Source organism: Bufo gargarizans, chromosome 3 (genome assembly GCF_014858855.1).
Source record: "Bufo gargarizans isolate SCDJY-AF-19 chromosome 3, ASM1485885v1, whole genome shotgun sequence".
Lineage (NCBI taxonomy): Eukaryota > Metazoa > Chordata > Amphibia > Anura > Bufonidae > Bufo > Bufo gargarizans.
The window spans coordinates 517,266,810-517,280,608 of NC_058082.1; the positions used below are offsets into that span (position 1 = coordinate 517,266,810).

General features: G+C 39.8%; 1 protein-coding gene and 1 long non-coding RNA gene across 2 annotated transcripts; one reads left to right on the forward strand and one right to left on the reverse strand.

The window, feature by feature from the left end:
• Positions 1-622: 622 nt before the first annotated feature.
• On the reverse strand, positions 623-3,848 carry LOC122930532. Its single transcript, XR_006388141.1, has 2 exons — positions 3,577-3,848; positions 623-1,017 (listed from the first exon to the last, which is right to left on the reverse strand). It is a non-coding gene; the product is annotated as an uncharacterized LOC122930532 (long non-coding RNA).
• A 26-nt stretch (positions 3,849-3,874) lies between these two features.
• On the forward strand, positions 3,875-13,314 carry LOC122930531 (phosphorylase b kinase regulatory subunit alpha, liver isoform-like). The gene is made up of 4 exons (XM_044283996.1): positions 3,875-4,015; positions 4,863-4,916; positions 6,189-6,389; positions 8,892-13,314. The coding sequence occupies exons 1-4, from the start codon at positions 3,875-3,877 to the stop codon at positions 9,063-9,065; spliced, it is 570 nt and encodes a 189-aa protein (XP_044139931.1). The 3' UTR covers positions 9,066-13,314.
• Positions 13,315-13,799: the final 485 nt, after the last annotated feature.

The window sequence follows — 13,799 nt, forward strand, 5'->3', positions numbered from 1 at the left end:
AATACCGGAAAAGTTTACCGCAAGTGTGAAAGTACCCTAAGAATTAAAGGTATTTTTCAAAGCTTTGCCAAGCTGCCTCCTGTCTTGAAGCCATTACACACCGGAATGCAACGTCATAGGGCATGTTAGCATATTTTACAGATTGTCTATATCGGTGCTTAGTAAAAGAAGGACAAGGCCAGTATTGTATTGTACTGTATACTCTATTCACTCTGCTTTTTGTCTAGCTCCATCACCCAGGAATGCAGTTTGCCTAATATAACTTTGTCTTCCTCGCGGCCCCTTGCTGGGATTTCACTTCTCGCAGTACAGTGAGCTGATGGCTTCACACTAGGACATATAGTCCTGCAAATTGCACTTTCAATGTCTGTAGAGTCTAGTTTCGCAGTCTTTGTCAGATTCTCTGCAGATCTTCTTTCATGCAGGTGCCTTAGTGTTGTGGGCCGACAATGACTCTTCACTTCACATAGCATAAGACAGTCCTGGGGCTATTCTTTTCCTATGTAAAGTGAAGAAAAAGGCGGAGAACAATTATGGGAAATTTACAAGGCAGAGCCACAGAGTTACTGGCTGCATGGGGCTTCTTTGTTCAGCTCTTATGTAGTGTTTTTTCTTTGGCCAGACTGAAAAAATCCATATGGAATTGAACTGACCTGCTATTCTTCAGCGCTGAGAACAGCACGACTTGTGCTGTCCAGTACACGCACTTTTCTGCAGATTTATCTGTGGAGTACGCTGTTTTATTGCTGTTCTTTTCTCACTTCCATAGCTTCTTGCAGCAATGCAGATTGAAGAAGAGCTCATGTAGAGCTTTTCTCCTTTGCATTTTGCATATGTTCTATTCAGAAGGACTACAGAATCAGTGATCAGCAACCCCAATTCGGGTTCTGTGGGCTGTATAGCTCAAACTGTTTTAACCACTTGGTCCTCTTAGGCTCTGTTCGTATTACCATTATGGCTACTATTCTTTATGAAGCAATGACCAGTACTGTATAAAGTCACGAAGGAGTGGAAATCCTATGGAACAAAGAACATAGTGTGAATATGGCCCTTATTTAAGTCTTATATGTAAGTGTACAAACAGCAATTCCTTAATATATATGATAGAAACAGTGCTATAAGGAAATTACATTTCTTTACAGTTCTTACATTCCTTAACATATAACTGCAATTTCATTATTTTTTTTTGTGTTGGGACAGTGATTTAAAGTGTTTGTCTAATATACTTCATTAGAAATAATGTTGACTTTTATTAGGAAAAATTGGCTGTAAAGTGTTCTGTTAGCAACCCTCTAACTGAGTGTTGCTAAGGAAATTCCATCTTCAACATTCTACTGAACCCTGAAGATGCAGAAGCAGACTTATCAGCCTGTCTCTGGTCTCCATGCTCCAGCTCCTGCCTCCACAATGTAATAAAATGTAATTTACCAAAAAAAAAAAAACTGTGCATTTTACTGATTTCCTATCTGATTTACTGCCACCGCTGATAGTTGCCAGCCAGTTCTTCTCCATTTGTAGTAATCAGCCATGACTGTAGGTATACAGTGCCCGGTGTGTCATTGCTGATTGCTGCAGCCTCGTTCCCTTCTATCTGAGAGAAACGGAACTGCAGTGATCAGCGCTGGCATTAAGTGCTCTATGTTCCTGTGTGTTGGTGCTGATCACTGTACAGAGAGGAGAATAGGCTGCTAATGGTTAGAGCTGGCAGCAAGTCAGACAGGCAAGTAAATGCACATTCTTTTTGTAAAATATATTTTAGAAATTTGTGGAAGCAGGAGCTGGGACATCTTAATAGTAAATTTAGTAGACACTAAAGACAGAACTTTTTTTTAGCGAAGCTCACAGTTAGAGAGCTCCTAAGGAAACACTGAAATGCTTTGTACACCTTTTGGAGGAAATTTTTTATGATTTGAGTTTTTTACTCGGCTAAAAAAATTTTTTTTTCAATTGGCCTTTTAAAAATATTGAGCCGTTCTGTCACAAATTATTAACCATTAACAGTTTTTCTAGCTGTGTGAATCCTGCTTTCACTTTGTGCCAGTCATCTAATAAACCTCATCTCTAAGTTACTGAGAGGTCATAAACACTTTTTTAAGCCACAGTCCTATCAGTAAGATAAGAACTAAGCTATAATGAGTGTTTAGGAGGTCAGAGAGAAGAGATAGAGTCCGTCAGCTCCTGGTCTGACGGAAAGGACAGAAAATCCAAAGGGTGGTACTAGAACATGTCAGCTATGTACAGAAAAAAGGACTTTATTAAAAATACAAAGACCAATTTAAAAAATGTTTAGCTCAAAATGAGTACACTGCAATAATAAAAAAAAATTGCCCCTAAAGTTGTACATAGCCTTTAAGTCAATATACTGTAATTCTGTAATACAATGTATTAGAAAAACACTTTAAAGGAGTGCCCCCCAACACATTATAAAATACATGAAATATACACAGATCTGATATTGATGACCTATTGTGAGGATAGGTCATCATGATTTAGAAACCAAAAAACAACTTCTATTTGCAGAATTCAGGCTGTTGTTAATAGTCGTCTGCATTCTACCTGAAGCAGCAAAAATTTTTACAAATGATCCCATTTGTAAAAAAAAATTCTGTTCAATAATATTTTCTATGGAATTTATTATAGTGTATACGCAGCATCTCATGTGAGGCTGTGCAGTCAGTCAGGTTATATCTTCCCTTTTAAATGGCAGAAACCTAAAATATACCATATTGGATTGTACTGTATTTGTTTAGGCCTCATTTATATAGGATGAGCTATAAGGCTAACTACATTGTGGTAGACCTGTTTAATACACTACTTGACAAAGTCATGTAAAGTTCATGTCATACGAGCTATTCACTAATAAACTAATCTCTACTAACAGCCCCTTCATGGACCTGCATCTTTCGATCTGCTTCCCATGTGTAGGATCTTTTTCGCATCTGTTAGATTTATTTTTCACCAGCATTATTTTCTGTGTTCTCCTATAGTTCTTGTATGGTCATTCTGTAAGCAGCAGCATCTACTCATCGAGATCGACGGTAAAACCACCAGTTCTTTCCTTAGATTGCCTTTTTCAGTTTCTAGTCCAATCATATAGTATTCTTCATTGTAAAGTGAGTGCTGCTCACGTAATCTCACTGCTGTAGAATGGCCTGAAACATGTGGGCCACACTTTGGTTTTTTTCATACACCAAACCAAGTAAGTATATTCCAGGCCCAAAATAATCATGTGACCTGGAAAATGCTTCATTTTTCTTAAAGAAAAATGCCTCTTATGTAATATATATTCATGGATGATGATTGTGTCCATGGACAAATGCTAAGTAAGAGTGCCCTTTTAAAGTAATTTACAAAAGTAATCAATATTGCGACCTGCAGAGAAGCTACTATGCCTAAATGGTTTTGGTTTTATAGGTACACACCTAAATCGTAGGTTTCTAGGCTGCCTCGAAATCCATTTGTGTATTTTGTGTCGTGTCTGTCTGGCATTATATGATCATTTTATCACACATTTTAATTTATTATGTTAATTGTTTCTTGTGTATTAATTCTTCAATTAATCTATGTATTTTGTACCTGAAGATTTTTGAATATTGAAGCTTTTGAAGGATGTATAGTTCAAGACCCCTTCCAGGGAAAGGCCCAGTGCATCCTCATAAAATCAGAAATGTGCACAACCTCATAAAAAAAGTTGTCACATGGGTCTAATCTTCTTTCCCACTTTATGGCTTGCTGGAAATAATTACTCCCTTCTGTCCTTAATAAAACACAAATCCTGGATCAGTATGATGGCTAAGAGGAAGGAGTGAAATCATAATTTATTTTTTCATATTTGTTACAGAGATGTAGTAGTCCTTCCTCTCCTACGGGAACTATGTCTCCTACTGCTTCCACTGGAACCCAGCTTGTTTGGGATGATCACCAAGGCCAATGGCTCAGAAGAAGAAGGTTAGATGGAGCCATCAACAGGGTGCCTCTCGGGTTCTATCAAAAAGTGTGGAATCTTCTCCAGAAAGTAAGTAATTGATTACATTTAAAGGGGCTGGGCTATAGCCTGCTTAGTTATATTTTTGGTCTACCATGATTTGTCTTGCCTACATTTTCTTAGGCTACTTTCAAACTCGCGTTTGGTGCGGATCCGTCATGGATCTGCACAGACAGATCCGTTCAGATGATACAACTGTCTGCATCCGTTCAGAACGGATCCGTTTATGTTATCTTTAACATAGCCAAGACGGATCTGTCTTGAACACCATTGAAAGTCAATGGAGGACGGATTCGTTTTCTATTGTGTCATAGAAAACGGATCCATCCCCATTGACTTACATTGTGTGTCAGAATGTTTGGCTCAGTTTCGTCAGATGGGCACCAAAACGCGGCATGGAGACGGAACGGAGGCAAACTGATGCATTCTGAGCGGATACTTATCCATTCAGAATGCATTAGGGCAAAACTGATCCGTTTTGGACCGCTTGTGAGAGCCCTGAAGGGAAAGCCAAAACGTCAGTATGAAAGTAGCCTTATATCTGAGACCTCATACACACCATCATTATGTCTTACCAAACCCAGTACAAAAGCTATTCATGAGAAATCATTCTCCACGTCACATACAGTAGTTTTCACCCAAGTGCTTCAGAAAGGCATCCGTAGCAAAAAAACATACATACTTTTCAAATTTGCACATGGCGGCTGATGACATTGACAATGTTCTCATCCCATTGTGACCGTCTTACACTAGTAATGGATACTGCTTCAACCTAAACTTTTGACTTTAGCTGAAATAATATATGACTATTCTTATACATATTTTTAGATTTGGTGTAATTAATTTTTTACCTTTTTCCATATTATGTCTTCTTCAGTGTCATGGTTTGTCTATTGATGGATACGTCCTTCCTTCTTCAAGCACAAGAGAGGTAATGTCCAATATATTTTGTCCATGAAGTATACTTGAAGAATCTTGGGCAGACTAGATGGGCCAAATGGTTCTCATCTGCCAACACATTCTATGTTTCTATGTTAATCTATTACAAGTTGAATATATAACACCACTTCATTGTTACTTTCTGATTACTGGTAAAACATCATGGCGTAAAACTGGAGCAGATGAATACTCCTATTAGATGCTTTAAAGAGAACCTGTCATCATTAAAATGCATTGTAATCTGCAGGTGGCATGTTAAAGAACAGATTTATATATAGTTTTATGGGAAATGATTCAGTATAATTTGTAATTTATTAATTTAAATTCCTGCTTGTTCTGGGCTTTGGAGTCAAGGAACTATGAGTGTATGCACAGTTATATAGGGAAAAGACTGTCCGTCACTGATAGGACCGCCTCAACTTCAAAGCCCAAATAACTATGGATCAATGTTCTCAGCGCCTTCTGCTCTATAACATACTGTCTGCAGCTCATAAACCATGTTTAATATGACCGATTCCCTTTAAAGAAGACCTATCACCACAAAATGCAGTTCTAATATGAAAGCACCATGTTATAGAGCGTGAGGAGCCGAGCAGATTGATATGTAGTTTTTTTGTGGAAAGATTCAGTAAAACTTGTCATGTATACATTTTATATCTCTGCTTTTTTGCAGCCCTGTGAAAACCTATCGGTACAGGGAGGAGGTGATATCCGTGACTGACAGCTATCTCTCTATGCACATTATACACACAATGCCATCAGTCACTGATAACACCTCCATCTTGTACCGATAGGTATTCACAGGGCTTCAAAAAAAGTAAAAAAAAAAAAAAATGTATACATTGCAGATTTTTGTGAATCTTTTCCAACAAAAATATATGTCAATCTTCTCCGTGCCTCCTGCTCTGTAACATGGTGTTTTCAGAGTGCATTGCATGTTGTGGTGACAGGTCCTCTTTAAATGGTCAATCAATAAAGACCATTTCCAACGGTTAACATACTGTATAATCAATATGAATCATTATCCGATTGTGGCAGGGTTTGTTGGTAGGTTCTGTGAGGTGCTGTTTTATAAGAAAGCCAAGTGAGCTGCAGGGAATACATGGTCCCAAAGTTTAACCCGCACATTGGTGACATATAAAAGTAAAAAAGTCCGTCATAGAAAAGCATATGCTCCCTGCTTGGCATTTGGCTTGGGTATGGCATGATGTGTTTAGTCTTTACAAATATGTTATAATACTTGAAAGTCTTTTATTTCAATCAGATGACTGCTTATGAAATCAAATTTGCTGTACACGTCGAGTCTGTCCTCAACCATGTTCCTCAGCCGGAGTACAGACAGCTGCTAGTGGAAGCAATACATGTACTTACATTGGTATCAGATATGGATGTTGACAGCATTGGTGGGATCATCCTCGTGGATCGTATTGTGCACATGGCCAGTGATCTGTTTCTTCAGGACCAGGTACAGATTACTTGATAAAAAAGTACATATACTATGCTCACCACCCAAGGGTACTTTCACACTTGCGTTGTGAAGATCTGGCAGGCAGTTCCGTCGCCGGAACTGCCTGCCGGATCCAGAAATCCGTGTGCAAATGGATAGCATTCGTAGACTGATCCGTATGCGGATCAGTCTAACAAATGCATTGAAACACCGGATCCGTCTCTCCGGTGTCATCCGGAAAAACGGATCCGATATTTAATTTTTTTTGCATTTTTAAAGGTATGCGCAGACCGGAAAACCGGATCCGTTTTTCCGGAACACTTGGTGCTGGATGCAGCATTAATGCATTTCAATGGAAAATAATGCCGATTCCGGCAAGTGTTCCGGAATTTTGGACTGAGAAAATACCTCATCATGCTGCAGTATTTTCTCTGGCCAAATACCGTAAGAGTGACTGAACTGAAGACATCCTGATTGCTCTCCATTCAGAATGCATTAGGATAAAACTGGCTACTTTCACACCAGCGTTTTTGCTGGATCCGTCATGGAACAGCAAAAACGCTTCCGTCATAATACAACCGTCTGCATCCGTTGTGAATAGATCTGCTTGTATTATCTTTAACATGGCAATGACGGATCCGTCATGAACACTATTGAAAGTCAACGGGGGACGGATCCGTTTTCTTTTGTGTCGGAGAAAACGGATCCGTCCCCATTGACTTACATTGTGAGTCAGGTTGGATCCGTCTTGCTTCACATCACAGACGAAAAACACTGCTTGCGGTGTTATCCTGTCTGCGATGGGGATGCGACCAAACGGAACGGAATGCATTCTGGTGCACTCTGTTTCGTTCAGTTTTGTACCCATTGACAATGAATGCGGACAAAACGGCAGAGTTTACCCCCGCTATTGAGATCCTATGACTGATCTCAATAGCGGAAAGGGAAAGTGCAGATGTGAAAGTAGCCTTGGCTCCACAGTATTAGCCTGTAGTCCGCGGCCGAAGCATTGAAAACCGCCAACCCATGGCAGCATTAAGAGAAAAATTCTGTGCTTTTTGAAATCCAATGACTATTAAATATGCAAAAAATAAAGAAATACAGTCTGCAGTCTACGCGTTTCAAACAGACAGGTTCTTTTTCACGACATATAGCAAGACTAGTATCACACTAAGCAACATCACCCATGATCAGATAGGAACAAGAACCCAGGATGCACCCACACATTATACAATTATACCATATGACATACTCGATAAAGCTAGCAGATTATTCTGTGATATTTTTGCTAATAGAGATACATTGAATCCCTTTTAAGATTTAAGCAGACTGGCTGTCTTGTCTGCCATTGCATGGTCCAGAAGGCTTCTCAATTTCTGCCAGTCTCCTCCATGACGGGGTTTAGATATTCTCTTTATTTCCTGAAAACGGAATGATCTCTACAAAATTGTTTTTCTACTCCATACGCTTTTCAGTGCCCTTTTTAAATATGTGAAATGCGTTCTGCCTGTCTGTATCACAGTTCATAAAACTTTTTATGCTGTGCATTATATTGTTATTATCTGAAAATGTCTTGTATTAGCATACGCACAGACCTCACATCCAACCAGCCCTTTCCTTGGTCAGATTATCTGGTGAGGGCGGTACATCGACGATAGTGTGGAACGTATCGCCTGTACAGGAATTTGGGGATTGTACTAATTCATTCCCTTTTCAGGGTATAGAGAGAATATCTAAACACCGTCATGGAAGAGATGTTGGGAATGTTTCACAGGGCTTGCTCCGCCTAACTAACATGGAGGGGGGAGATGTAGGGGGCCTAAGTACGGCAGAGATGGACAGAGCAAGCCCTGAGAAACATTACAGAGAAAAGTATGTTGGGTTTGGTAAGTAAACCCATCAGAAAGCCGATGATGATCAGGAAGTTCTGCATGTAAACATCATGGCCGAATGCAGTGATGCTTGGAACAGGGGAAGGAAAGCGCTGACATGAAAAACAGTTATAGGGGTAAATTTAAGTAGTGCTTGGGGTACTCTGGGCAGACAGAAAAGCCTAATTATGGGACTGGACAATCCCTTTAAAGGGCTTCTCTGGAACTGAACTATTGACGACCTATCCTTTGGGTAGGTCATCAATATCAGATGTTTGCAGGAGCGGCGGAAAGAGGCATCGGAACTACACACTTGAATTCACTGGTCGCCAGGGTTGGTTACTGTACAGCTGCTCCTATTCAATGCACCCATCCAGTATAATATGTTTTATTGTATAAAGATCACATATTTTCTAATGTTTTTAAATCGTTTTTGTTATGAGAATTAGTCTCTCTTTGTGCCTTTGGTAGGAAAATTTAGATTGAAGGCCCAGGAGTTGATTTGAATATTATTTTTGTGTTTCAACCTTGTATAAAGAATAGGTGATAATACTCTCCATAAAACTGTACCTTTACCAGTATACATTCTGCTCATCGAACCATTTCATTTATATCTGGAATCCAAACTTGTGTCTCTTTTGTTTCACAGAAAGCCTTGGGAGCTGGAGATTTTTACCTCGATCAGGATCCAGCAACTGGGATCTGCAATTTCTTGTATGACAGCGCTCCTAGCGGTGCCTTTGGTACAATGACTTACCTGACCAAGGCTGTGGCCACTTACTTGCAAGATTTTTTACCAAGTTCTAGTTGTATGATGCAGTGAACCGTCAGGGTTAAATATAACGTTTTGAACCAAATACTGTAGTTGTGCTTCAGCTACACGAATGCCTTGTTTTTGGTCTTGGTCTCGCTTGTAAGCAATGCAAGAAATTCTCATTTGTTACTGCAAAATTACAGGCAAGTTATTCCAGCGGAAATTTTTTAATTATAGTTTCAGCTGAAAACTGTTCTTGTAAGTATTGGGAGGTGGAAAACCAGAATTTTACTAGAAAAAATATTCACATAATATTTTATTGTAATATATAGAATATTTTATGATCTTAGTTTGTTATTAAACTGGTTAATATATTTTTGGTTAATATATTTAGACATAATAAAAGAATCCTTGTTAAGTAGAATACAAGAGAACCTTGGGTTTCATGTTGTACACATAAGTAATAACCGAGACTTAAATACAGTATAACTAGTAATATTATTCTTATACTTTTTTCACTTTAGTTGGGTCACATAATGAATTATTTCCAACTAAAATTCTCTTTTACTTTCCTACTATGGGTGGAGATTAATTATCGTATAACTTAATGTGGTGTTTCTCTCCCAGCAGTACTCCCTTTATAACTAGTGAGCAGGGAAGTTAGTGACTAGGGAGCCGTTCTTCTAAACTGGGCAGTCCAAAGCAGCAGAAAATAAATATAGCCTATAGTGCTACATCATTTTCCATAGATTAGCTATGGAAGTTGACTGGTTTATGGTAACATTCCTGGGGTCTAGAGCTTAGAAGGTATTAACGTCTGCAGCCCTAGTGGTCTAGGGCAGTGACAGGATTAATGACGGCAACCCTGATTCTCAAGGGTATTAAAGTGGTTAATATCTGCATCTCTGGCGGTCTAGTGCAGAGAAAGGGTTAAGGTTATATAACTTGTGTCCACCTCTACAGGCTCTATCATTGTCTGGTGAATGCATCCCTGGTGGTCTAGAATAGTGAGAGGTTTTGTGTCCGTATCCCTAGTGACTTAGGGCAGAGAAAGAGTTTACCTGATCTTCTAGAGCAGAGAAAAGTTTATCTCTAGAGCAGAGAAAGGGTTAAGGTTACATAACCTGTTTCCAGTGGGTTATTCACTACTCCAGGCTCCATTATTGTCTGTAGTAGGAAGACTGAGAATAGATTAGGGGTTAATGTCTGCATCCCTGGGGGTTTAGGGTAGTGAGGGGGTTAATGTCAGCATCCCTGGTGGTCTAGTGCAGAGAAAGGGTTAAGGTAACACAACTGGTATCCAATGGGTTACTCACACCTCCAGGCTCCATCATTGTCCCTTTAGTAGCAGATATTATCCTCTTACACAGACTGCTCCCTATGGCCCCTTCACTGTTACACAGACTGCTGTTATGCCCCACATATCTTCCAGACTGCACCCAATGCCCTCTGTCTCGTGCAGGCTGCTGCCCATGAGCCCCTCTCTTACAGAAACTGTTCCCCATGGTCCCTACTCTCTCACAGAGACGGAGCGCTATAGCCAGCAGTATAATATTACATGGGTACAGTGTCTTGCTAAAATGATTTACACAGGGCAGTTGTCGGGAACAAATGTTAGTATGAACGCTCATTCTTGACATTTGGCCTGTGTAAAGGTGCCGCAGATCATATGAGCAAAATGCTCCTTCATCGGGTGAAATCTATGTTTCTGGGCAGGAGATCATGCTATGTAAACAGCGATCTGTGGGCCAGAAACAATAAATCTGTATGAGGACTAGCGATGGCAGTAGCCATCACTGATCTCCATACAGTGGAGGTGATTGCTGCATCCTCCACTGATGAGCAGGCAATTATTGGGAAGCCATGGTTCACGATAATTGCCTGCTATATCAGGTCATGAATATGTGCACTAAGCCTTACCTAGTTCACATTGAATGGGTGTTTTGAGACTTTACTATTGATGACCTATCCTTAGAATAGGTCATCAGTATCCGATCGGTGGGGGTCCGACAGCCAGGATCAACTGTTTAAGAAGGCATCGGTGTTTGCAGTAGTGCCGCAGCCACCTCTCAGCTTTCCCTAGGTCATTTGACGTCAATCACGTTCATTGAGTGAATAGGGCTGAGTTTCAATACCAAGCACTAGGGATCGACCGATTATCGGTTTTACCGATATTATCGGCCGATATTCAGTATTTTGACAGTTATCGGTATCGACATCTATTTTGCCGATATTCCGATAATGTATTGGGAACACAGATCGCGCTGCTGACAGCGCTCTCCGTGTTCCCTCAGCAGCACAGGGGAGAAGGAGGCAGTGTCTCCCTCCCCCTGTGCTGCTGCTGCCAATGAGAGGACAGGGGACAAGAGAAGAGAATTATAAATTACCAATATTTTAGTGACTTTTAAATATTTTTTTTTTATTTTAGTCGTTAGATATTTCCTTAAATTCATAACCATAAATTTTGCAAAAAAATATCTGTCCAGGACAAAAAAGGAGATCTAGTCAATAAAATGTATCCTCACTGCTGCTTCCCCTCCCCTCTCACAGCATTCAGTCTTATAGAGAGAGTGTGAGAAAACTGCAGCTGCATCCCCCTCCTCCCTGTCCTCCTAATTATTGTTTTAATTTAAGACATATTTATGGGGGACTGATGGAGTTTACATGAGCAGAGAGCCTTTGGGTAAGGAAAGTTAAACTAAAGGCAACTAGAATATGAGGTTAACGCGACTTTTAACTAATAAGGTTTATTATAGAGTTTCATATATTCTCATGTACTAATGAGTTATGTTAAAGTATAGTTACACTTTTTAGTTATCCTTAATACATAGAACCATGGATCATTTATACCTGCAAACAATAATGTAATGGGGGAGACGGTACAGTCAAGAAGCTCCTGCCATTAGAGGGTGTAGTTGGGCCCCTGGATGCCCGCTTACAGCCCCAGGATTCTTATAAGACACAGTCTTATAGCTCACTCACACAACAGTCTTCTGAATACCAATGGTACTTACTGCCTGTGCAAATCTCAGATTTTCATGGAATTCCCAATTGTTCAGTAGCAAGGAAGTAAATATGGCTTAAAATCGTGTACATAGTTAGGTGCTGCAGCTAAGAGTGTTACCTTCTGACGATCTTGTTAGAAAAGCCATCTAATGTATTTCTGCAACCTGCATGTGTTCTTTTGCAGAATTGCTGCTATACTATAAGTAAATGTCATGTTCTCTTCAGCAACAGTAATATTGATCAGTAATGGGAATCTGCATCCAGCTCTAATAGTCAGTTTGGTTTTATAAATCTGTTTATACATTTGTTTTTCTGTATGGGAAAATGGCAATCTAAAATTAATTTGATTTTAATTGTGTTGCAAAATTTATGTTCCGCAGATACATGTACGGTACTCGTAGGATGAGCTATCTTAAATTTTCTTTGGATCTGGGAATAATCTGTGGTACTGTGCTAAAGTTTAAGGCAGGTGTGGCCATTCCTAAAGGGGTTGTCCAGATTTCTTAGTTTTTCACGATGCTGATGATCTATCCTCGGGATAGGTCATCAATATCAGATTGGTGGGGGTCCAACAGCCAGAACCCCTGCTGATTAAACCACCACCATGTTATGCTGCAGAGGTTTAGGGTCCCAAACCTGCCATCTGTCCCTGCAAGGAGTAGTAAATGACAGTTGAAGTTACCTGGGGAAGAGTCGCAGATTCTTCACCAGTGGCATCCACGGCTTGTATACTGTGCTGCACCTGAGGTCAGCACACCTTGCTTCACTGCAGTTGCACCCCAATTACATGTGCATGCGCAGTGAAACGTGGACCCGTTGCTGCTGAAGAAAAGTACCAGACCCTTCTCCTGGTAAGTTCAATTGACATATTCTATTCTTGGCATGGAGGGATGGAGTCCTCTATGGGCAGGATTAGGACAATAATCCCCAGCTGCATAACAGCATGCTGGTGGTTTAGTGGTCCCAAACCAGGTTACAGGTTCCCTATAATACACTTCTGTCACAGACTAGAAACATGCAATGACAGATGCAGCTGCACATTCATTTACAATTTCTGTATATTATATATAGGCTAGGTGATGACTAGTGAGAGCGCCGTGTGCGCTCCTCAGTGACACTGAATGTACAGAATCTAACTGCTGTTATGCATATAGTATATATTGAATGTGTGAAGAAATAATCAAAAAAGTTTTCTGACTACTGAACATTTCATATGACGTGTTTAGCTTGTTTTCCATTTACTTGCAGAAATGCGTGTATGTGTATTTCTTTTTCTTACAATTTGTCTCTAATAAACCAATATTCAATTAAATCGTCTTTATTTTTATTACAAATGAATACTGCATGAATCTATATAATGGAATACTCTGAAATATATCTTTGCTATGTATACTTGTCTATATTCCCCTGATCTGTTGCCCTAGGCTGGTGGAAATATTCTGTATATTTGGGCCTGTAATGTTTTTTTGTTTTGTTTTTGTTTTTTTGTATTTCATTGCTTTATTTGCAGAGTAACTTCTATACGTGTCCAGTCTTTTCTAAGTAGTTTAGACACCAGTCAGTTCTCACTCAGGCCATGCGATGTGTCTGACCATGCATTTATCTGAAAGGCCACATGTAAGACATGTGAAGCTGATTTCAAATGTAGTTTTTTTTAGTGCCGTATTCTGGCACTTTTGCTTTTTCTACTCAGTTTTTTTGCAGTAAAATGCCAGGTCCAGATATTGTCCGAAGGGGGATATATGAAACGCAGGCCACACACAAGCATTTTTTGCTCCTGGCCTTTTCGCTCAGTAG

Bases quoted from the DNA above. Each gene is read 5' to 3' on its own strand.
- LOC122930531 (XM_044283996.1), top strand. From the start codon at position 3,875: ATGTCTCCTACTGCTTCCACTGGAACCCAGCTTGTTTGGGATGATCAC. The intron at 4,016-4,862 runs GTAAGTAATTGA...TGTCTTCTTCAG, and splicing joins TGTGGAATCTTCTCCAGAAA to TGTCATGGTTTGTCTATTGA. The intron at 4,917-6,188 runs GTAATGTCCAAT...TATTTCAATCAG, and splicing joins CTTCTTCAAGCACAAGAGAG to ATGACTGCTTATGAAATCAA.